The sequence below is a fragment of the Eriocheir sinensis genome, chromosome 21, assembly GCF_024679095.1.
Source record: "Eriocheir sinensis breed Jianghai 21 chromosome 21, ASM2467909v1, whole genome shotgun sequence".
Classification (NCBI taxonomy): Eukaryota; Metazoa; Arthropoda; class Malacostraca; order Decapoda; family Varunidae; genus Eriocheir; species Eriocheir sinensis.
In genome coordinates, this window is record NC_066529.1 from 18665873 (window position 1) to 18689698 (window position 23826).

General features: G+C 40.3%; 2 protein-coding genes across 18 annotated transcripts; one reads left to right on the forward strand and one right to left on the reverse strand.

Annotated features, from left to right (window-relative positions):
* Positions 1-5: 5 nt before the first annotated feature.
* Positions 6-13381, reverse strand: LOC127001795 (28S ribosomal protein S2, mitochondrial-like). Of its 7 annotated transcripts, none has more exons than XM_050866971.1 (4): positions 13130-13381; positions 3185-3280; positions 746-1038; positions 6-541 (listed from the first exon to the last, which is right to left on the reverse strand). In XM_050866971.1, the coding sequence occupies exons 1-4, from the start codon at positions 13218-13220 to the stop codon at positions 185-187; spliced, it is 837 nt and encodes a 278-aa protein (XP_050722928.1). In that variant the 5' UTR covers positions 13221-13381; the 3' UTR covers positions 6-184. The 7 variants fall into 7 exon arrangements, 5 of the variants coding, with proteins under 5 accessions (XP_050722928.1, XP_050722927.1, XP_050722926.1 ...); XM_050866970.1 differs by lacking the exon at positions 13130-13381 and adding an exon at positions 12857-13123 and having other exon boundaries at positions 746-1032; XM_050866969.1 differs by lacking the exon at positions 13130-13381 and adding an exon at positions 12857-13123.
* On the forward strand, positions 7578-20623 carry LOC127001796 (UPF0415 protein C7orf25 homolog). 11 transcript variants are annotated; one of them, XM_050866979.1, is made up of 10 exons: positions 8037-8130; positions 8391-8476; positions 11366-11521; positions 12105-12200; positions 15456-15545; positions 16084-16221; positions 16405-16993; positions 18335-18474; positions 18884-19006; positions 19662-20623. In XM_050866979.1, the coding sequence occupies exons 3-10, from the start codon at positions 11381-11383 to the stop codon at positions 19746-19748; spliced, it is 1404 nt and encodes a 467-aa protein (XP_050722936.1). In that variant the 5' UTR covers positions 8037-8130; positions 8391-8476; positions 11366-11380; the 3' UTR covers positions 19749-20623. The 11 variants fall into 11 exon arrangements, with proteins under 11 accessions (XP_050722941.1, XP_050722932.1, XP_050722942.1 ...); XM_050866977.1 differs by having other exon boundaries at positions 8088-8218; XM_050866984.1 differs by lacking the exons at positions 8037-8130; positions 8391-8476 and adding an exon at positions 7578-7721.
* The last annotated feature ends 3203 nt before the right edge of the window (positions 20624-23826 follow it).

Below are 23826 nucleotides of genomic sequence, written 5' to 3' on the forward strand. Positions count from 1 at the left end.
ATACACCATGTGCTATAAGTTATTTTATTTACAAACCTTAAAAGAAAGCAAATGCTTTTATTTATACAAAATAAATGTAGCCAAAAAACAAGAACTAAAGAATGTTCATTATTCAATATAGGTCTAATCTGTATAGCTTTCAAACTAAAAACGACATATTGTTTACAGGATTCATACAATCTTGCTATAAATTTAGCAACTCCTTACGTTTTTCTTTCCCTTTTAATATTGCATTCTTAAACAGATCGCAATACAGGCGGACAGATATAGCACTGTCATCATTGCCAGGCACAGGGTATGTCACCATGTTAGGATTGCAGTTGGTGTCCACAATACCCACAGTGGGTATCAACATTTTGGCAGCATCTCGTATAGCCGTGTGCTGGTCAATGACGTTGTTCATGGTATGCAGGGCGATGATGAGGTCTGGAAGCCGTGTCACACACCCAAATTGCGTGGTGGAGTTTGTTAACACGCCACCCTGCCAGAAGCGAGTGTGGGCATACTCACCACACTCTTTGGCTGTGTCTTCTATCAAAAGCTGCACAGGAATACAAATGGGAATCATATTTTTAAAGATAGTATATAGTTTTGCTGGTGGGTGTGGATGTGTTTAAGTGGGAGTGGGTGGGTTTAATTAGCATTGCATGTCTCGATCAAAATTATAAAGTCTCGGTCAGTTATCTACGCCCACATGAATGACAGTGTGACAAAATAAAAGATTAGGCCATTCAGTATGACTCACCTGATGTTGTGGAGTGCGACCAATAAAGAGAATAATCCCTCCACGAAAGGCAATGTGAGCAGTAAAGTTCAGGGCATTTCTTAGCAACTCTGCCGTCTGATCAAGGTCAATGATCAAGTGACCCAGCCTGGAGCCGAACACAAACTGCTTCATACGTTCATCAAGGGAGCCATCCGTGTGTCCCAGATGGACACGAGCATTGAACAGGTCTTCTACAGTGAAGAGCTTAGCAACATTAAAGTAATCTGGGTATTTCAGTATTCTCTTCATATGTTCTGAGGCATAATCTGTTTCTGCAAAATATAGAAAAATCAAATAAAAGCATCAATTCTGTAAATAAAGCTATTTCACACAAACTCGTCAAGAACAAGTTGACACACACACACACAGTGGATAAATTTAAGGATGAACCAAAATAGTTCTATAAGTACCTTAAGAATAAGCTAAAAAAAGAATGAGTGTAACAAGGATAAAGGATGAAGAGGAGAAAAAGATCAGTGAAGCATTAAACAAAACTTTTCAAAAGGTATTCAATAACGAGTCTGAATTAGAACCCCTGACAACAGGAGGAAGAACACTTAAAAAATTGGAAAACAGATGTAGACAAATTATTTACTAAACATGAAGTCACTGGATGGCAAAAAGGCAAAGAGACCAGATGAAATCAGGCCAAGCACTAAAGTAATGTAGTGAAGAACTGACAGATCCAATTTACATAATAAATGGCTCAATAAAGACTGGTGCAGTACAAGAGAATGGAAAAGGGCCAATTCCCATACACAAAAATGGAGACTGAGAAGAACCACTAAATTATAGACCAGTCTCACTCACAAGTGTTTGTAAATTATGCGAAAGAGTAATCAAAAAGAAATAGGTCATCCATCTGGAAATGGAATAGATCTGGATTATTAATGCGCAGGGCACCTATCAGGTGTATAACACGCATATTTGTAAGATAATAAGTGCCTGCCAATTTGGTTTTCGACAAGGAAGATCATGTGTTACAAACTTGGTCTGTTTTTACTCGAGTAATTGACATAGTACAGGAGGGAGAAGGATGGGCAGATTTCGTCGTCTGGATTTAAAAAAGCATTCAACAAATTACCACATAATAGATTACTATGGAAATCGAAACATAGAGGAGTGGGGGGAAGTATAAGAAACTGGATAAGGGATTCCTTGATGAACAGAGAAATAAGAATGCTGGTGAGGGGATAAAAAGTCAGAGTGGAGTGCCGCAGGGCTCGGTGCTGGCACCAATGATGTTCTTAATATACATTAATGATATGCCTGAGAAAGTGTCAAGCTATATGAATAGCCTATGTTTGCAGATGATGCCAAACTCCTGAGAATGATAAAGGAAAAAAAGATTGTGAGAGGCTACAAAATTACTTAAATGCAATACATGGATGGAGTAGGCAGTGGGAAATGGAATTCAACACAGAAATGCCATATAATGAGAATGGGAAATAGTAAGAACAGACCCATGGCAACATATAAGATGGGCGAGATAGTAACAGAAGCAGTAAACAATGAAAGGGACCTTGGAGTGATTGTTCAAAATACATTGACCCCTAATAAACACAAATAGAAGATTTGGAGACATAATTTGCTGCAAAACATTAGAATGGTATTTCATTATATAGATAAGGATATGATGAAGAGTCATAACAGCAATGATAAGACCATGATTGGAATATGCAGCATTGGTTTGGTGCCCCAACAGGAAAAAAGATATAAGGAAGCTGGAAAGGATACAGAGGATAGCGACCAAAATGGTGCCGGAGTTGTCGAGTCTGCATATGAGAACAGATTGGAAGAAACGGAATTGACGACACTTGAGGAGAGGAAACAAAGAGGAGACAATAGCTTTGTATAAATTTACTAGTGGACTAAACATATTGGATAGAAGAGACCTGGTTGTGACAGAGGGGAGGAGGGGGGGGCTGAGAGGATACTGTAAGAAGCTGAAAAAGGGAACATGTCAGTAGGATGAAAAGAAGTACAGTTTCTCATACAGAAGTGTAGATGAGTGGAATGGTCTAAAAGAGGAGATTGTGGAGGCAGGAAGTGTCCATCAAATGAAGGAGAGGTTGGACAAGTATAGACTTTAAGAGACTGAAAGACTTAACATGTGCCCATGAGTAGGCAATGATGTCTCAGATCAACTCAAAAAGCTCAACACCTTTGAGGACCTTGTAGATTTGTGGGATATCTTCAAACAAGAGACTTCAAGCTACAAGTGCTGCACTGGAGAACACCCAAGCTCAAGGACTGGTTTTACAAGGGGGAGATGAGAATATCAGGACTTGCTATGAATCAGGACCAATGTGGGGCTCTGCCATGTAGGACTAGAGCTCCCCTGAGTGAGCTGGGGTAAAGCTGTACAATTTCATACCTCCTTATGTCTGGAATTTTTATGTATCTGATGATACTCACCAAGTGCTTCCTGAGGCGCTTCAGCAAGCTGTGTGTCAGTCAGCGCTGGGATGGACGTGGTGAAGGCCCTCCTTCCAGCCTGGCCTGCCCACCAACCTTTGTAATATGAAATTGTATGAAAAGATGAAAAAATAAAGTACCATTACTAAAGTATCTTGCCACTGATGACGAAATTAAATTAACTGATAACTGTAGAAAACAATGAGGCCGCGATGTTCCTTGATATTAGGATTACATTGATTGAAATTTTCTTCACACTTCAACATTACCCTATTCACCTTCCATTCTACAATTTCATTCATTAACCACATCAAATTTATATTTACTAGGTCTGCCAGTAAATTTCCATACACTCACTCTATACCACAGCAAAATTCTTCAATGCCCACCAAATCCCTGAAATTTTACATTGATCATTATATTCATATCCTGCCTTTATCATCGGCATCTCACGAACAATACAAAACAGGCTCAACATGTTGCTAGATAAGCCCAACTAAAGGCCTTTCTACTACATACACTTTGTATTCTTATTTCCAACCTCTCAGTACTTATCATCAGAGGAACTATATTAACAATGGGAAGAATCCAACCTGTGCCTCTCAGATATGTGTGATTATGTTGCCCTGCTTCTCACCTGAGAGGGGTTGGTTTGCTTTTCCAGCAAGGTGTAGCTACCTACATAGTGCTACATATTTACTGTCTAAGCAAGTAAACACAACAAGCATACAGAATAATTAATAAGCAATAATAGTGAGGTTAAGCAACCATATTGATTAGGTCTACTACCAAATAGTTGTTGTATGCCAGGAAATTGACTTTATGGATACTTTTTAAGATTGCTTTCTTTACCCTATCCTGTCAGCATAGCCAATAACCCAGTGCGACCAACAAAAATATTAGTAAGTATGCATGCTAAGTTTATAAGAACAAAGAATTACCTTAATTGCTCTCTAAACAAAAAAAACAAAAATTTGAATTATGATCAGCAAAACACATGAGGGAAAACACAGTGATGCATCAGACTTTAGATCTGGAGAAACTTCACTGTCATTGTGGCCTCTGGTCTGCACAGCCACTTGAGTGTGTGTGTCAAATCTCCCGGTGGAATGGAGTGTCTCATCACCTGACTCATCCTCTGAGGCACTAAACAATTTACTATCTTGAGAAACTTTCACATTAGTAATGGATAATGTTTCCTTAGTATTCATTACTTCCCCATCCGGATGAGCAATATCTTCATTCGTGGAACTATTATTCTTCTCCAAAACACTGCAGGTGAGTGAACACACATAGGGGTTGCTGATCAAGAAGCAATTAATGCAGGGGAGGGCACTACAGTTGACCAAGTACCAGCCTGAAGTTTTGAGGAGAGCTAGTGTCAGGGGATCAAGTATGATGCAACCTGACTCCATATACCGAGGAACCATTACAGAGGTAGAATTAGCAAACAGCTCTGGGGGCCAATGAACACCAGTACGAGACTTTGCCAAGACAACTCCTCCATGCAAGTCTACACTCCTGGTCACATTTTCAACAGCCATGCCATCTTGCAGGACACAACAGCCTTCGTGAGAACAGCCACAGGAGTCACTATAAAATTGACAGTGTCCTACATCTTCACAAACTTGCTGTCTGATAGCCTTCCTAAAGTGCCTTGACCAAACCACAACTTTGTCATTTACAACTTTAACTGCTTCCTGCACCTTCCAGCACATCCTTGATCTTCTTCTGCCCTCACACTCCACAAACTCCCTCATGCTCCTGTAATTCATGACCATGAGATGCATCAGCTCATGAAAAATTACTCTTCTAATTAAGATATCCTCAGTTTCTCCTTTTTCTCCTTCCTTCCAGCAGGCATTAACCACACCAGCCACTGGGCGTCCACTGGCCATCCCTCCCACCATGGCCTCATCCCTCCGGCACACCCTGGAGTGAGCGAGGGAGGAGGTACACAGCTGGCTCTCCCTCGCCGTCAGATATAACACAAAGTTCGTACCATCAGTAAACCCATATCCCTCCTGTAATGACTCTGGCAGGGGTTCTGTGTCCTTATAGCCAAACACCTGAAGCCCCTTAAGGTGAGCCGCTGGTATTTTTGCCGCACCACACCACTCGGCCCCTGTGTAGCCTTGGGACAGCTGGCCACACTTCCCTGCATTGGGCCCATCATAGAACAGGGAGGCACAGGCCCTCCTCTCTCTGGGAACGTGAAACTTGATGCTTCTTGGATCATCACGGAGGGTTAGCAGTCTTGAGATAAGTTCCACAGCTTCCCTAATGATGCATTGAGTCCTTGGGGTAAATACATCGTCCAGATATTCAATGTGAACTTTTACAGCAGTCGTATCAGTTCGTTTGATGCAGACCATGAATAGTGCTATGAGGGATAACGCTGAACTATCCATCAGTGATCCAGCTTTCATGCTATAGGCTTAGATGTAGTACAGTTGTAACTCCCATTTGGGAACACAAGCTGAAATATTTATCCCAAGTAGATAGTTTTTCAGAGCTCCTTGCTTCCTTGTGTGTGCTTAATATTCCTTACTTTCTCAGGTGTGGGTGATATTCTCTGCTTCCTTGGGTGTGGGTGATACTCCTTGCTTCCTCAGGTGTGGGTGATATTCTCTACTTTCTCAGGTGTGGGTGATATTCTCTGCTTCCTCGGGTGTGGGTGATACTCCTTGCTTCCTCAGGTGTGGGTGATATTCTCTACTTTCTCAGGTGTGGGTGATATTCTCTACTTTCTCAGGTGTGGGTGATATTCTCTGCTTCCTCGGGTGTGGGTGATATTCATTGCTTCCTCAGGTGTGGGTGATATTTCTTGCTTCCTCAGGTGTGGGTGATATTCTCTACTTTCTTAGGTGTGGGTGTTATTCTCTGCTTCCTCAGGTGTGGGTGATATTCCTTGCTTCCTCAGGTGTGGGTGATATTCTCTACTTTCTTAGGTGTGGGTGTTATTCTCTGCTTCCTCAGGTGTGGGTGATATTCCTTGCTTCCTCAGGTGTGGGTGATATTCTCTACTTTCTTAGGTGTGGGTGATATTCCTCGGGTGTGGGTGATCTATCTTGCTCAAAGAGGCGAGTAAATAATTCCTTCTTCTTCTTCTTCTGCAACTTCCTCGTCCTGTTTTGTAATGAAAGACTCCCTTGTGTTCCTCTCATCCGGGTTACCGTACGGCTCTATACTCCTGAAACTACCTTCTAAATGTCTTCACTAAAACCGGTTGATGGCTGTTTGTAAACGTGAACTTATGCTGTTTTATGTAATGCCTGTGAATAAAGCCGAGGTGGGGTGCTAAGCCTCATAAACATACCATGGAAATAAGGAATCCGTCTGCAGAGCTTCGCCATTGTAGCTTCTTCTTCTTCTTCTTCAGTGTTGAAGGGGCCTTCGAGAGGTCTTCTTCTTTTTCTTCTTTTTCCTCAGGGCCTTCGGGATGCCTTAGCCTTAATTGCTCTATTGATGTTATTGATGATATAAAACTATGACATGCCTTCCCTTTAAAATCATTCCTATATATGTTAATCTAGGTAATATTTAATACAACATCCACCTGCAGTGACACATATGAACATGCCTTCCCTTTAAAATCATTCCTATATATGTTAATCTAGGTACTATTTAATACAACATCCACCTGCAGTGACACATATGAACATGCCTTCCCTTTAAAATCATTCCTATATATGTTAATCTAGGTAATATTCAATACAACATCCACCTGCAGTGACACATATGAACATGCCTTGCCTTTAAAATCATTCCTATATATGTTAATCTAGGTACTATTCAATACAACATCCACCTGCAGTGACACAAATGAACATGCCTTGCCTTTAAAATCGTTCCTATATATGTTAATCTAGGTACTATTTAATACAACATCCACCTGCAGTGACACAAATGAACATGCCTTGCCTTTAAAATCATTCCTTACGTTTAATAATTTTGAGCTAGCCTTATTAATCATCTAATTACAACTATAACTCCAATAACACGTCCATAAGTGCTCAGTATGGGGTCATTACATATAGTACCAGTGTTCCTATAGACAAAAAGCAGCAGAAGCGATACTAGTCAAAAGAAGATGTACTTGTAGATGTAAATAGTAGATGTAATAATAGTAGATGAAAAGGGAAATAAAGAAACACCAAAGTACCGTAGGCTGAAGTGAAGAAGGAAAATTAAGGAAAAGAGAATAGAAAAGCAAGAGACAACGTGTACTACAGAGCTCAGTGTATCGTAAAGTATCTAATATATAAGAGTGCAGAGTGAAGTAAGTGTGAACAATGGAGGGCCTGAAAATAAGCGATACAAGAAGAAGCAGCTCTCCCCTATGTTTGGTTCAGTGGACGAGAAAATAAATAAATAAAATAGTAGCAAACAAACAAAAGGACAAAATAGGGAAATGCAAAGAGACCAAAGTAGGCTGTAAATAAGTGTGAAGAAGAACCGAGGAGGGCCTAAAAGAGTCAAATAAAGAAGAAGAAGACCTCCATCTCCATGCCTGGCCCATCAGTTGTTCAATGTTGTGAGTCTTGCTCGGTGTAAAGGGCCAAGGATTTATGGTGACAGTAGCAAAGACGGGCGTGAGTAGCGTTATTCATTGAGTCTGGCTGGGTTTAAAGGGTCAAGGAAGGTCAATAGCAAAGACAGTGAGTAGTGTGAGTAAACCAGCAGGTGGGTAATTCATTGAGTCTGGCTGGGTTTAAAGGGTCAAGGAAGGTCAATAGCAAAGACAGTGAGTAGTGTGAGTAAACCAGCAGGTGGGTAATTCATTGAGTCTGGCTGGGTTTAAAGGGTCAAGGAAGGTCAATAGCAAAGACAGTGAGTAGTGTGAGTAAACCAGCAGGTGAGTAATTCATTGAGTCTGGCTGGGTTTAAAGGGTCAAGGAAGGTCACAATAGCAAAGACAGTGAGTAGTGTGAGTAAACCAGCAGGTGAGTAATTCATTGAGTCTGGCTGGGTTTAAAGGGTCAAGGAAGGTCACAATAGCAAAGACAGTGAGTAGTGTGAGTAAACCAGCAGGTGGGTAATTCATTGAGTCTGGCTGGGTTTAAAGGGTCAAGGAAGGTCAATAGCAAAGACAGTGAGTAGTGTGAGTAAACCAGCAGGTGGGTAATTCATTGAGTCTGGCTGGGTTTAAAGGGTCAAGGAAGGTCAATAGCAAAGACAGTGAGTAGTGTGAGTAAACCAGCAGGTGAGTAATTCATTGAGTCTGGCTGGGTTTAAAGGGTCAAGGAAGGTCAATAGCAAAGACAGTGAGTAGTGTGAGTAAACCAGCAGGTGAGTAATTCATTGAGTCTGGGGTCAAGGAAGGTCAATAGCAAAGACAGTGAGTAGTGTGAGTAAACCAGCAGGTGAGTAATTCATTGAGTCTGGCTGGGTTTAAAGGGTCAAGGAAGGTCACAGTAGCATAGACAGTAAGGTGTGAGTAGGGTAAATTTGTAGCACTTCACCAGTCTCGCATTTCCGAACGAAACTAGTTTTTTTCGGTAGTTTTCGGCCTGTTTTGAATGAATATGCGTGTCATTTCTATCGCAAATCACGTGTTTTTTTTTTTATCCCCCCCCTTCCAACCAAGAGACTAATGATTTGCGATAAAAAATTTAGAGCACATTCATTCAAAACAGACCGAAATCTACCAGAAAAAACTAGTTTCGTCCACACAGGTGCATTTAAACTAAACATAACCCTAACATAACCTAACCTAACCTAACCTAACCTAAAACTAACCTAACCTAACACTAACCTAACCTAACCTAACCTAACCTAACCTAACCTAACCTAACCTAAAACTAACCTAACCTAACCTAACATAACCTAACCTAACCTAAAACTAACCTAACCTAACCTAACCTAAAACTAACCTAACCTAACACTAACCTAACCTAAAACTAACCTAACCTAACACTAACCGCCCTCCCTCCCTCCCTCCGTTATAAATGATTTCCGAGGGGTGTTTATGGGGATGAATTTACTCAGAATGCGGAGCTCTTTCTAATGGTCAGGGTAAGAAAAGCCATCTCTAGACTGGTGTACTCCTACAATAATACCGTGAGTAGTGTGAGTAAACCAGCAGGTGAGTACGGTAATTCACTGAGTTGGGCTGGGTTTAAAGGGCCAAGGATTTAAGGTGACAGTAACAAAGACAGGTGTGAGTAATGCCATTCACTGAGTCGGGGTTAAGATTTACTGTATGCAACCTTCCCCATCTGTGAAGAATTATGTGAGCTTGACCGGACAATATGGATAAGAGTATTGGATACAAATAATTGACATGCCCCAGAAAGGAAGTGATCACCCTTCAACATTAACCAAGGCAGGGCTTATGTGGCCCAAATGGTGGGGCCGACGCAGCCATACAGTTGATTAATTTCCTATATCACGGATCTGCAACACTTACGGGAAACTCGGAAATGCCTTAATTGTCTGAATGACACATGGGAAATCAATTTAAATGCGCTTAGCTTGAGTAGGTGAGTGGGTTGAGATAGCAAGATGTGGCGGGCCAGCTTTGATGATGGATGAGAATCCCAGGAGGCACGGCCAGCCATGGACAGCGTGATTTGCTTATCCCATATTGAGCATTGCTAATCTATGTATGTATGTACAAGTAAAAAAAAAAGAGTAATGTGTGATGAACATAGGTGAGACGGCAAACTGTCCGTATGTTGTTGACAAGTCGAGGGCTGAGTAAGGAAGCTGGAGCCAGCGTCAGAGAATACAAGTCATCACCTCGCCCAGGCTAGCTCATGAACCCCATGCCGTGATGTCTCCCGCTGCCATGTCAGCATATGTGGCAGGTGTTAAATTATCCCTATTCATTAGTTCAATCATCTTGAATTTGAATCATAATAGTCTTATCTAAATAATACCCCCAAGTGCAATTTACCCAAGTGAATAATCTCTCCCTCATGAAAAAATTAATTAATGGGTGGTAGTTTTATACAGAAATTTCAGACACCATCTCTTTTTTTTTTCGTATTTATCTTTCATTCCTAGGTAGGTTGGAAGGTCAGTAGAAGATAATTGTGACAACTAAAGATCTTAGGTTAGGTTAGGTAGGAGACGGGATATGGAAGAATGCATACGGTAAATCTTAGCCCGAGTTGGGTTTAATAGTTGCTTGTAACGAGGCAAGAAAGCTAACACTCAAAAAGTCGCCTCTTCATCTATTAATTTTTCACATTGTTGTTGTTTCTTGATGTGTTGACTCAAGGTCTACACACCACACCACCAATAGTATATTCCATTTATTTTGGACCCTCTCTTGTGGGTCCTCAGTCTGCTGGAAAGGTAAAGGTTGGTAAAGTTGGGGGCAAACGCTGCAGCTGAGCGTGGCCTCGGTGCTCGTCTCCATCACATTGACCCTTGAGCCTGTGGTGGGAGGGAGCCCATTACCCCAGGACACAGGGCCAGTGTGACATCTGGGTTACCACAGTTTACCTTCTCCAGGTTTCCCCAGGTACCCATTTATCGACCATCCCAAAAGGAAGGATGAACAGTTGGGTGAGCTGCATACCAACTGCCCGGACCGGGATTCGAACCCAGGCCCGCAGAGTAGTAGCCAGGCACGCTGACCACTAGACCACGGAGGCGCTGGAGCTAGTTTTATTTCTATTACTTTCCTTTCATTTGAAGTAATATGTGTATTAACAATGTTACTGTTTCTGGGGCCAAGCTGGAATGATTGGTTGTAGCTAGTCAATATTATCAAGCCCAAGCTAAAGTTTGTAAGTCCAGCCTGTCCCCCATAAGTGTAGGTGTAGTACTTATAACACAAATATGACATTCCCTGCAATTTTTTTTTCAGCCTATAGCACCAGTAGGCTTTCTTGGTGGGGCCTGATGGTCGGCCCCAGCCCATTGTGGCGCAGGCAATTGTTTATAGTGGCACTATCTTGCTTGGCTCATGCTGCCCTCCAGAGCTCATCGTTGACCCTCTCTTTTAGAGAGAGAATTTAGAGTCTGAGTTGATTGGTGGTCTTCAGTACAGCATGTTGGCAGTTTTAGGCCACTCAGCAGTGACTGAAAAATCCCAGCTTGTGGCACCGGGCGGGAAGCAAACCCACGTCCTCCTGGACGTGGTGCTGTTGTGGTAACCACTGAGCCACCACCTCTCCCTTTCAATTATTCCTTGTCTTATACTTTAATAATGATTATTTTTTTCAGAAAGGAACAAAAAACATGGCTGCAGATTTGGCTGCAATGAAAATTAAGATGGCTTACAGCCACCTGGAAAAGATTTCAGAGTTTGAAAAAAGAGGAATCAATGGTGCTGGCAAACTAAAGAAAAGGATTCAGGCAGAAATCAACTTCTTGCAAAAAGTAAGTCTGTGTTTGTCTTGACAGTCATAGTTTTATTTTCTCCATTTCTATATCTTTTTTGGGGGGGCTTGCCCTTGTTAGGGTCACCCCAGCAGATGGAATCTCTACCTCTCTCCATCCTCTGCCTCTCCCTCTGTCATGCCAACTTCCCATATTTCCTCCTCTGCAGCACCCATGAATCTCTGTCATGGCCTTCATCTTCTTCTTCCTGTCAGCTCCATCCTCAGCATCCTCCTCCCAACATATTTTGCATCTTCTTTCTACATGGACATCCAGAGTATGGGGCAAGGGAGGCTTAGAAATAGAATCTTGGCACAGTATTTCATTCATATTATTAAGTACAGTATAATTTAACACATTAGTATATGTCAATTTTGAGAGAAATATAAGTAATGTTTTACATTATTTAGAGTTATACAAGTCTGTGTAATTTCAGTCTTGGTGATATTCACATTGGTGAAATTATAATGGGAGTAAAAGCCAGTAGGAGTTTGGAAAAGGCTATAGTTGCAGCCCTGATATTATTGTAATAAAAATTACAAAGTAAGTAAAATCAGTATCTTAAATTGTATTTATATTCCAGGGACTGGAGAATTCAGGCCTGGAAGAAAAAGATGTGCAGTGTTCAAATTTAGGGCAGCTTGGAGCACTTGCAGATGTTGCCATGGACATACCTAGTGTAAGATATACCCTGTGTAATCTTAAGTTGTGTATTTGTATGTTTACCCAGTTGTATTTACCTAGTTACCTGGTTTGAGATACTTGATAATTATGTTTTCAAGTGATGAAGTTTAAGCGAATATTATCATGTCAAGAATCACATTTTTGAGCAGCTCTATAGGCCTGGAAATCCTTCCTAGTTATAAAATCTTTTGGTCATCACAAACTGAACAGGTTCATGGCTTTCTGATCTTGCTTATTGTATTCCTCTCCCTAAGCTTTCTTTTTTGTTTACCAACCTTATACAGTCATACTACCTCGATTTACGAGTTTAATTCATTCTGGAATTTTTATCGCACACCAAAACACTCGTAAACCAAAACGAAGTTCCCCATTGAAATTAATGTAAATCCTATTAATGCGTACCATATCTCAAAAAAATATTTATATAAAAATCATATGTTATTTTATCTAGAATTAAAGTACTTTTTACTAACTAAATAGCAATAATAAATAATGTAAAACACAAATCAAAGTGTTACGGTTGTTACGAAGATTCCCGCAACCGCTAATTACGCTTGAGGTGTACCTAAGCTGCGCACCGGGCTTTAGAAGCCGCAGTTTCCCTATTCTCAAGGCACCAGAACTACGTTCGACCACCAACATGAAGCTAACCTGACATGTCGACTGATATGGAGGGTGAACACGAGTCACAGTCCCGTCCAGGAGGGCATACAAGCCACTGAGGCTCGCACCCTGTTCTTGTTGCGAGCATAGTATCCGCCGTTCTTGTTTCTTCTTTGCAGCACCATCCCTTTTAACCATCTTTATTGGGACATTGTTAAAGCACAAAGAATGCACACTGTAGTGCTGAAAGCACTAAGATTGCACACCAAAGCACAAATGCAATCAGACACAAATGCATGGATATTATATCTATGAGCTTACAATGCGGACTGAGACTAGGGTTGCCAGGAGTCCCAGGACTGAGACTAGGGTTGCCAACATGCCACCCTTTCCTTAAAATATGGAATGCCATTTGTTACGTATTTGACTGTCTGAATGGTTAACCAGATAAAATTCAATATTTTAAAAATGCAGTGAGCACATTTTTCGGTAAACCACAAAACCAGTCCATAAAATTGTTTGTCAAGCGTCATCCTGAAATACGTGTAATATACGCGTCTTAACATCTCTCCCCCCTTCCTCCTGCCTTCACCAACAGCAGGCAGTGGCTGTCAGTTAAGGCAGGCTTGAGAAACTTTAGGGTTGCCACCATTCCTTAAATGGTGGCAACCATTTAACCAAAAATCAATTTTTCAAGCCATACCTCAAAATTGGGTTTTTAACAGTTTTGTAATCCCTGAAATAATTCGGGTTTTCTGTGAAAACCGCATCCACTATCTCAATTCTTTCTGTTTTAAAATGCGCTTTGTTTACCGTCAATTAAGGGGTCTTTAAATGTCCCGCGCACGTGGTGGCATGTATGCCGTCACTCTGCATCATTTCGAAGCCTTTTATTTATTTTTGGCTTTTTTTTTTTAGTATTTTACAATTTTGAGCATCATATGGCAACACCAAGTGTTGGTGGTGGTCTCACAGACTGTCATACGGGAAGGTTGTTGTCACCACCCTTGCCAGCGTTACCCTTCCATTGAACGCCTTACTTGACAGTTTTTCTTGGTTGTTTTTGCTTTCACATCAAGATGGGACGAATAAAAAGGCATAAACGCAATCTGAGAAACCTTATGGCATCTATAAATCAGCGAAGAGGGTTGCCAACCTCTGAAGAGGGTACCTCCGCAGAGCGTGATGGGACTGTCACCGATAGTGATGGGAAGGAACGGAATATCACTGAAATTAATGTAAAATTGGTGTATGAAGCCCTCATCAATAAACTTGGAGCACCTGGACTGAATCGCATCATTGCAGCCCTCAGCATGCCTTCCATTTCTCAGGGCAAGTTTGACAGGTACGCAAGATACCTGTACAAGAGGGTGGAGAGTCAATATGAAGATATGATGAAGAAAGGAATAGAGGTAGTTTTTCAGCACTACAGGAACACTGGTGTGGAGCCTGATGCAACTACGGGATACCTGGATATTGCTGTATCCTACGATGGCACCTGGCAGAAAAGAGGACATACCTCTAACATGTGGAAAGGGATCAGGTGCCTTTTCTGAAAAATCATGCTTATAATAAAATGAGAAAAGAAATCTTTATATCCTTAGTAGCCTTCAAATACACTATTACAACAATACACAAATATTTTGATATGTTTATGTGGGAGCAACCATAAGTTTACAGAAAACAAGCCATATCTCGAAACGAAAGTTTTTGTTATTAAACCTGATATTACTCACTTATTAATTAACCGATTGTTAATGTGAATATACCTATGGAAAACTAAATGCATCCCCTATTTTTTGTCCGTAAGAAAAATTTACTTTTCTATTGTTGGGATTTATTTAGAAATATTTTTGTTAATAAAATTTACTTTTTTTTTTTTTCTTTCAACATGTTTCTCATCAAATTACAGAACTGTGAAAACACTTAGAAAAAATATGCCATGGCGAAAGTGTAGCAACAGGTATGGTTATTAAAGGGACAAAAATTCAAACTTGTGCATGACCGTTACAAGCTAGAATATCTGTTACAACTTTCCTATTTTTGAAGTATAGTATTTTCATTTTTTCCAAAAGCAATCATCCAAATCCAGTGAAATTTACAGGGTTTCTTATTTTGACAAAACACTATAAGCTGTGTATTTTTTCAAAAAAATCGTTCAAAAAAAAATTGCACCTTCATCTATAACTGGAGAATGGGATGTTGCGTTCCTTATTTTTTTAAGCTCAAGGTGGCAACCCTAAGTGAGACTATTCCTATTGTTCTTCTCTTTGAGCACTCTTGTCTTGCGGCGAACAAAGGGAACCCACACTCACATCTTCGACTTGTATAAAAAAACACGGCACCTCCATGTAGCCCGTGTCCCCACCCTTGAGGTGACAACAAATACAGTATTATTAAAAAATAAAAAGAGTTGTACAAACAAGATGCTCGTATACCCAGTCACCGCTCGTACACCAAGGCATGTTTTATGATTTTTTTTGTTTGTAAATCAAAACACATGTTAACGAAGGCACTCGTAAACCGAGGTTTGACTGTACCATGATGGTTATTACATTCACTTATGACTATAGTGTTATAAACAAAGACGACTAGATGACAGCAAGGCTTTTTCCTATTTTAACATTAAAATCATGTTGAATTTCAGGTGTGTGGAATACTACAATCTTTCAGAAATGAAGATAATGATAAGATAATAATTGACATTGTTGGTGACAATGGAATGAAATGGATCAAGGTAAAGATAAGTATCATCATCATCATTGTCATCTTCAGCCATTACTAGTCCACTGCAGGACAGAAGCTTTTTCAAACATTCTTCACCTCTGTGTCTTATGTTATATAACTCCACCTTGCTCCAGCAAATGCTTTAATGTCATCTCTCCACCTGGTTCGCAGTCTGCCCCTACTTCTACAATTTTTAGATTGCCTCTCTGTTGCTTTGGTTGTCCATCTCTTGCCGGTTCTATACATAATATTACCTGCCCAAGTCCATACCATATTCTAAATAGTCATTGAAAAATCTTCTACCTTTGTCTGCCCATTAATCCATGATTCTTACTTTCTGTCTCTCCATTTTTCACCCAACTAATGCTAATGCAATGTATAACATTTTGCTACCAAAAATTTTGAACTTAAGTGTGATGTGGAGGCATATTTTAAGACTAGCAGTTCAATTAATAACAAAAATGAAATAACTTTGGCTTTTACAATTGATCCAGCTTTGGTTTCATTTAACTTTTTTTTTTTTTTTCATTCCACACTTACTTTTGCAGGTGATCATGCGTAACCCCAAAGCCCTTCACCTCCTGTTTGCCCTGGGCCGAAGGGGTAATGCTAAGCCTCTCAACGAAGTGGCAGTGGACTTTCTGAGATGTGCTGAGCTGCACCCTGTCTTTTACTGCACCCCAAAGGTAATCATTCTCTCTTATAAAGTATAGAGACATGAAAAATCTAAAATAGATCTCTTATTTATTTAGAGGATATGTTTAGACATTCTACAACTCAAGCAGACAACAGATTTGACTTGACTGTCGCCAGCCCCAATTTTTCCAGTCTTTGGTGTGTGTACATTAATATGTCAGTCTTTTTTCTAGGTTGTGTTCTGGTTCTGCAATGGGGTAAGTGAAGGCTTGGCCGGAAGCATTGAAGAGAAGGGTGCTGCTGTTGAAGGGAGAAGAATACCGGACCAAGACCTTGGACTCCCAGACTTTTCCCTGGATGACTCGGACTCTAACTCTGAGACAGATGAGTCAAGTGCTTCCTCCTGCTACTCAGAGGCTTCAGAAGATGACAAAATGTTTCTCAGCAACAACAGTAAAGACTCAAATGTAGATGAAATTGGAAATTTTTCTCCAGTAACAATGCATTCAGGAAGACCTACCAATGTGTCAATGAATTTAACTTCTGGCAGTGCAGAGTTTAATATTTCACCACAAGAAAAAAATTACTCTGGTCTAAGTGATCAAAGTGTTCTAGGTTTGAATCATTCAAGTTTTCAAAGCCATTCTCCAGATAGAGGACATTTAGGTTGTGTCAATCTTGATGTCACAGCCATGATTGCATATGTGTCAGCAACTTCTAATGGTGGTGCCAATTTCATATTTCATGACAAATTCTTAAATGAACAAGCTGCCTGTGAAAGACTGGATCCTGTAAAGAAAACCCTTCATCAGTATTTTGAGGGTAAGAATACCGAACTATTATAAGGGTTTCAATATTTATATCAACTGGATAGAGGAACAAATGATTTGTGATTTCACTTGTGTGTTTCTTTTTCTTCTTATCATTATTTCTTAACCCTCTCGTGCACCATAAGCTTCAATAAGATTTCTTTTCCGCGCTTATTTCAAACATCGGGTCTCTCGCCGGTCAAGGCAGTTTTTAGCACGCCAAATTTTTTTGTTTCTTAGCTACTTTCTTCCCTCAAACCTGCATTTATCATTATATATAATATATCAGTGGCTTCTTTATTTGTTGTAGTTTTTCATGAATCAATAAAGAAATAATAATGGTAATTCATTGGACTGTTTATGGACATGGGATAAAGTGCAAATAAACAGTTTTTCTACTTAGGTCATGTTCCTCCATAACTAAAAACTTTGTGTCAACTTTTCAAGGTAGATGTATTTATAATAGCATAATTTTATCAGGATTCTTATGGTTCCTTCAAACCTCCAATCGGACAATTAGCACCATGAAATATTTGCGAAAAGTAAAAATATTGAAAACAGTCCATCTCATTTTTTTTCCTTCCTGTCCTCCACTCTGTCCCATTCCATGCCTTCATTTCCTTCTGCTTCTAAGTCTTTTTTGCTCTCATCACTTTCTCTTGCAAAGTAGGGAATGCTTTCTGTCTCACTCTCACCACTACTTTCACTGTCCAGAGTACAAGAGTGGGTAATATTCCTCAGGTTTCAGGGGCCTCCATTCCATTACGTACTTACATCCTTACGTAATTCACAAAATATAATACGCTACTGCCTGTAAAGAGAATAGAATACAAATTACACCCAATCAAATCACTGCATTGCACAATATAACACTATTATCACTGTTATGCGATGGGCCGTATGGGAGCGTGGAAGCCCAAAAAAGTTTAAAGCCCACAGCAATGAGACATGCAGATTGACTGATGAGAGAGTGACCAGAAACTGTCTTTGTTTTCTCAACCGCACTCAAATCTATGCATGCGGAGAGTGTTGCCAATTAGTTCATTTCAGAGAGGGTGAGGAAACTTACCCGCAAACAAAAAAATGATGCGATTGGAGTGAATATAACTATTTAAGTAATATTTTTGTTCAAATTGATGATGCCAATGGCGTCACGGTGCACTTTGGCCCTAAAAATTTTTACACGCCATTGGCATCACGGTGCACAAGAGGGTTAAAAAGAAAGGGGCAATCAGTGGCTGCCTATAAGCTATGTAATAGAAAAGTGCACTAACTGTCATTCAAATAAATATTTAGTATTCTAAATAAGTATTTGGTACTTAGGTGTTAATCATGTGTTACAATTGCCTTTCAGGGAAAGAATGGGTGGCTTGCAGGGAGGCTGTGGACCGCTTCCAGGAGATTGTGGATGTCATAGGTGGCGACGGAGAGAAAGCAAGGGCCAAGGACCTGCTGGCAAGGCTCACAGTGGTGCCAGGCCAAGATTTTTTCAAGGTTTTTCATTCTTAGATGTATGACTGTGTAAAAGTATTGATCATACACAGAATATTTTTGAGGTTTGGTTACGATGTGATACTGATGAAGAGTAAAATGATAGATATGGTTTACAAAAATAAAATGCAATAGATGCATTAGTAACCATAGGGAAAAATAATCTTATAAGGAAAGAAACTGACTTTTGAAACACTTCATAGAATGTAGAGTGGTAGAGCATATGCAAAGATATGGTGGAAGGAATGGTTAAGTGAAATCTAATGTTTATGGCCACAACTCTAGAGGCTTACCTTAGACATTGTAAGTTAGGAAATAGGAAGATTCAATAAGCAGATAGTTGAATAACAGATCTAGAAAATTATTTGAAATGTTTTTGTAGTATCTAAAAGCTGTATATCTATTCCACAAGGACAAAATGAGGACAGGAGGCAAGATCCGAGAACTACCGAGGATCACCTTTGGCACCGGCCAGGCACTGCAGGCCATCACTGTCACCTCCAACATGGGCTTCATCAGGGCAGCACAGTGTCAGGTGAGGCAAAAGAGTGGCTCAGCTCATTGATTCTTTTGGAATTTTTGTATTTCTTCATTGTCTTGATCTTGATCTTGATATTAATAAATAATGTGCATGGCACCTGTATAGGTGCATAACAAACATATTTGGGATGGCTGTTGGGGGAAGAAGCCGAGTGTGCAGGGGAGGAAAGTGAATTAAGTATAATTGTTAGTGTCAGTGTGTTGTGGTGACAAGTGAGTGTGTATTTGTTTTCTGAATGATTCTATTGTACTGCAGTCTAAAATTTGTTAACGGGGGCTGTTCCAGTCATGTATGATGCGTGGAAAGTATGAGTGCTTGTGTGCATTATTTGTTTGGTATTTTTGGCTGTGTGTGTTATGAGTATGTTGACTGCTTGCCTTGTGTAAGTATATATGTGGATCAATGTCATTTTGGCTGTTTGTGATCTTGTACATAAGTGTATGTCTGTGTACTTGTCTGCATATGTGAAGAGGCTCCATGTTTATCTGTTGTTTGTCTGTGTTGTTATGCCTTCTTATTCATTGCTATTTGTTATGTATTGTTATGTCATTCTTATCACCTGTGTTGTTATGCCTTAAGTTTTCACAGAACTACTTTCATTACCTTAGCAATATTACATGTTTATGCTGCTGTTTTACCTCCCTAACAGGGTATCAGCTTGGCTGTGTTGGTGCACCAGCCCCGAGCCCTCACTGAGGCCAAGCAAACTCAGGCTACTCCTCTGGAAGGGGTATGATGACCTCCCTGTGACTTAGGCCCATATTCTCAAACATTTCAGGGTTGACACACACAAACACACACACACACTTTAGATAAGGCCTTGTTAAAGGTTGTGTTGGTATTTCCATGGATAGTTTATGAGCCTGGTAATAGTATGACAAGGCCTCTGCACTATGAATGTGAAAAACACTTATGAGAACCCAACTCATCTCCTTCGTGGCCTTGGGAAATATTTGTTGTGAGAGCTAAAAGTGTCGGAGAATTCAGGCCTGAATCTCACTTTTTCCTAGATATCCCTCCACTTATATGTATATTCATCTATTACATCAGGCTATTTGTCTGTGAACTCTCATATCTTTTTATTTGTATCATACATTTTTCATTTCATCTAGCATCATAACATGTTATAGAAACTCTTACATTGTTTAAACTCTTACATTGTTTATTTATCTCAGCCTGTAGTAACTGTTGTTTGACTTAACATTTGGGTAGCGTTAAATTTTCAGGTTTCAACCTCTAAGATATGTACATCAAGACTGTATTTACATACACACTCAAGCAGATGTTGATGAGCCTCTCCCATACATGCTGTCTGTGAGTTAAGATGCTAGGTACAGGTCAGACAAATACCAGTAAGAATGTAAGTGAACCTTGGTAGCCACTGAAAGCCATATTGGTAAGATCGAGAGATCATTATTTGTCCTGCCGTGGGTTCAGTCCTTTGTCATTTCCATGGACATCTGTCTATATTTCATGACCATGGATGATCTGATTTTAAGTGTATTAGAGTCCAGATGTTGCAAGGTCACTGTTTTTTCAGACTTAGGAGTGATGAATTATGGTGGAAGGAAGGGATGAGACCTGGATGGATTCATTTGAGTGAAAACACACTGACTCATTCTTTAAATTTTTATTAACACATTTTCATACACAACTCATTAAGCATTAACTAAAGAAGCAAAGCAATATTGGGTCATAGAATACTGGGCCTGTTGATGTTACTGCTGTTGTATTTCATTATTATTCCATTATTATTATTTTATTCTTGTCATTATTATCTTTATTAGCATTTTTTTATACACATTTCATTTGGCATTCAATAAGGAAGCAGAACAATATTTAAACAGAGGATACTATTGATGTTACTGCTGTTGTGTCCAGTTACTTACTCCTTACACTCCTAGCACGTCTATGCCATCACATCACCGTCACATCACCCGACTCATTCATTCATCCTGGCATTATCCACTTCATCCCTTCATTCACCTACTCATTCCTCTCATCATCCTCTCATATCTTCTCCCAACTCACCCATTCATTCCTGCTCCCCTCACCCCATCCCTTCACAGTTCATCTTCTCATTCCTGTCTCCCATCACCCTCTTATATCTCCTCCCAACACAGCCATTAATTCCTGCACCCCTCACACCACCCCTTCATTCATCTTCTCATTCCTGTCTCCCATCACCCTCTTATATCTCCTCCCTCCCAACACAGCCATTCATTCCTGCACCCCTCACACCACCCCTTCATTCATCTTCTCATTCCTGTCTCCCATCACCCTCTTATATCTCCTCCCAACACAGCCATTCATTCCTGCACCCCTCACACCACCCCTTCATTCATCTTCTCATTCCTGTCTCCCATCACCCTCTTATATCTCCTCCCAACACAGCCATTCATTCCTGCACCCCTCACACCATCCCTTCATTCATCTTCTCATTCCTGTCTCCCATCACCCCCTTTGACATCTCCCAACTCACCCATTCATTCCTGCACCCTCACACCATCCCTTCAGAATTCATCTTCTCATTCCTGTCTCCCATCACCTTATCTCCTCCCAACACACCCATTCATTGCTGCATCCCTCACCCCATCCCTACATAGCTCATCTATATATTCCTCTCATCACACCCCATCTTCTCTCCCTCTCCCACTGCTAGATATGATTACCATGCTGTGTTAAATTTGATACAAGGAATGGAGAAAGGATCTACTGAACAGCATATTATGTGTGTCTGCTCGAAAATTATAGGATATAACATGGTTCAGTAATGATAAGAAGGAAGAAGAGAAGTGTTAATAAGAAGTGTCAAAAATTATGAAAAGGGGTTAAAAAAGATCCAGAAGGGAGGAGGGATCTACAGAACAGCATATTATGTGTGTCTTCTTTAAAACTAGAGGATATTTAGCGTGGTTCAGCACTGATAAGAAGGCAGAAGCTTTGTTTTATATGGAGTGGTTCTTATTGTCAGTGAAAAGTGAAAAGTAACTAGATAAAATTATATTTTTCCCATAGCCAATGGAGTGTCAGCAAGCCCACAAAACATGTATAACTGGTTGGTGCATGGTAAAAATGGCACAAGTGGAAGCGTAGGAAAAAATGGCACAGATAAAATGGCAATTATTGAAACAGCTTACCAAATATAACTCTCTTTAATAACTGTATCTTTATTACTAAACTGTATCTTTATTACTAAGCTGTATCTTTATTACTAAAATCTAATGTTATGACCCAATCCAGATAGCAACTGTTCAAGGGTCTTCCTTCCTTCTGTATAGTCTGTGCATAAATTCTTTAGTCTTATTTGTAGATCGATGTGAACTCTCTTTGTTCTCTTCCTTGGTGGTTTTCCAACTGAGTCTCTAGTAATCACTGCACTCATGACAGCCTCTTCTTGCTACAAAGTTCTGAGCAGCTTCCAGAGAAATGGGTGCTGGTATCCAACAAGATGGTAAAACTTGTTGTTCCAGGCTTCACACAAGTTGTTGGTCCTTGGACAGTCCTTCATTGTGGCTTGATGTACGTTCCAAAGCCCTGGGGGAAATCTTGCTGGAATACGTCGAAGGTTTAGTTCTGGAATGCCTGGCTGGGGGTTGTGCTTTCTTTTCTGAACATATGTACCAGTAACATAGGTTTGGTCAAAGTACTCTAGCAGTGGGACTGCCTCGTCAGGACATCTAGCCTTGAGTACTTGCATTCCTGCTGGGACATCTTCAACGGGTAGAAATGCAATTGAATCAGTTTCTCCACAGATTTGACGAAAGTCTTCTCTCTCTTTGTAATGGTTGGTCAGGTAAACTCTTTCATTGTTTATTTATCTCAGCCTGTAGTAACTGTTGTTTGACTTAACATTTGTGTTGGGTTAAATTTTCATGTTTCAACCTCTAAGATATGTACATGAAATATACATCATTGTATTTTTCTTCAGGTACTTTGAGTTAGGTGGTAGAAGCAGCCTTGTGTGCGAGTCTCTGGTCCAAAAACATTGTTGATGGCTTGGATAACCGCCTGCTCAAAGTCAACAATTATGGTTGATGGGTCTGGGTAGAACTCAATCTCGTGGCAGCGATTCAGGATTGATTGTAGCAGGGTTTCGTATGTTTCTTGTGTTTTAGTCTGCAGACAAGCATAAACAGTAGAAACTGCAGTATTGCCGATTGGGTTGCCTATTACATAAAACTGTAGAAATCCAGGTGGAGCCATTGCATAGTTGCCATCTATGAACCATGTTTCAGCAGAAGCAAGTAACTGTAGTGATTCGTCAGATCCAAAAACAATTATTCGGTTGTTAGTTTCTGGTCCATTATCGAAGAACAGGAATGGCTTAGGTTCGGGCCCTGCTGTAGTAGTCCATTTTCCAGCAAGTTTCAAATCCTCTAGTCTGTCTGGTACTGGTGGATAGAGTTTTGATCTTTGGTTACGCAAAGTTCTCTTTATGGCATCCTCTCTTTGAAGTAATGGCTTTGCTTCAGATGGTAAGCTTTCCAGGCAGGTGATGTAAATTTGTCCAGGTTTATCTTCAGTTTCTGCCGCCTTTGTCTTCATGTTGGCGATGCATTTAGCGGCTGCTATAGCAGCATTATCAGGGGTGTGGTTATGAGCAGTTGCTGGTACAGGATCAGTCATCTCGAGGCTGGTGGTCATGGTACCTTTGCAATACGAGGTTCTCTTAACACGTGTTAATCTCCATCTAATAGTAGTAGATCTTGTTATCTGCCTTGTATACATATAGCCTGGAAAACAAATCTTCTCTTTTCCTTTATTACTTCATATGATTTCCATGGTGGTGTTCTGGTAATGCCACTAGCTGA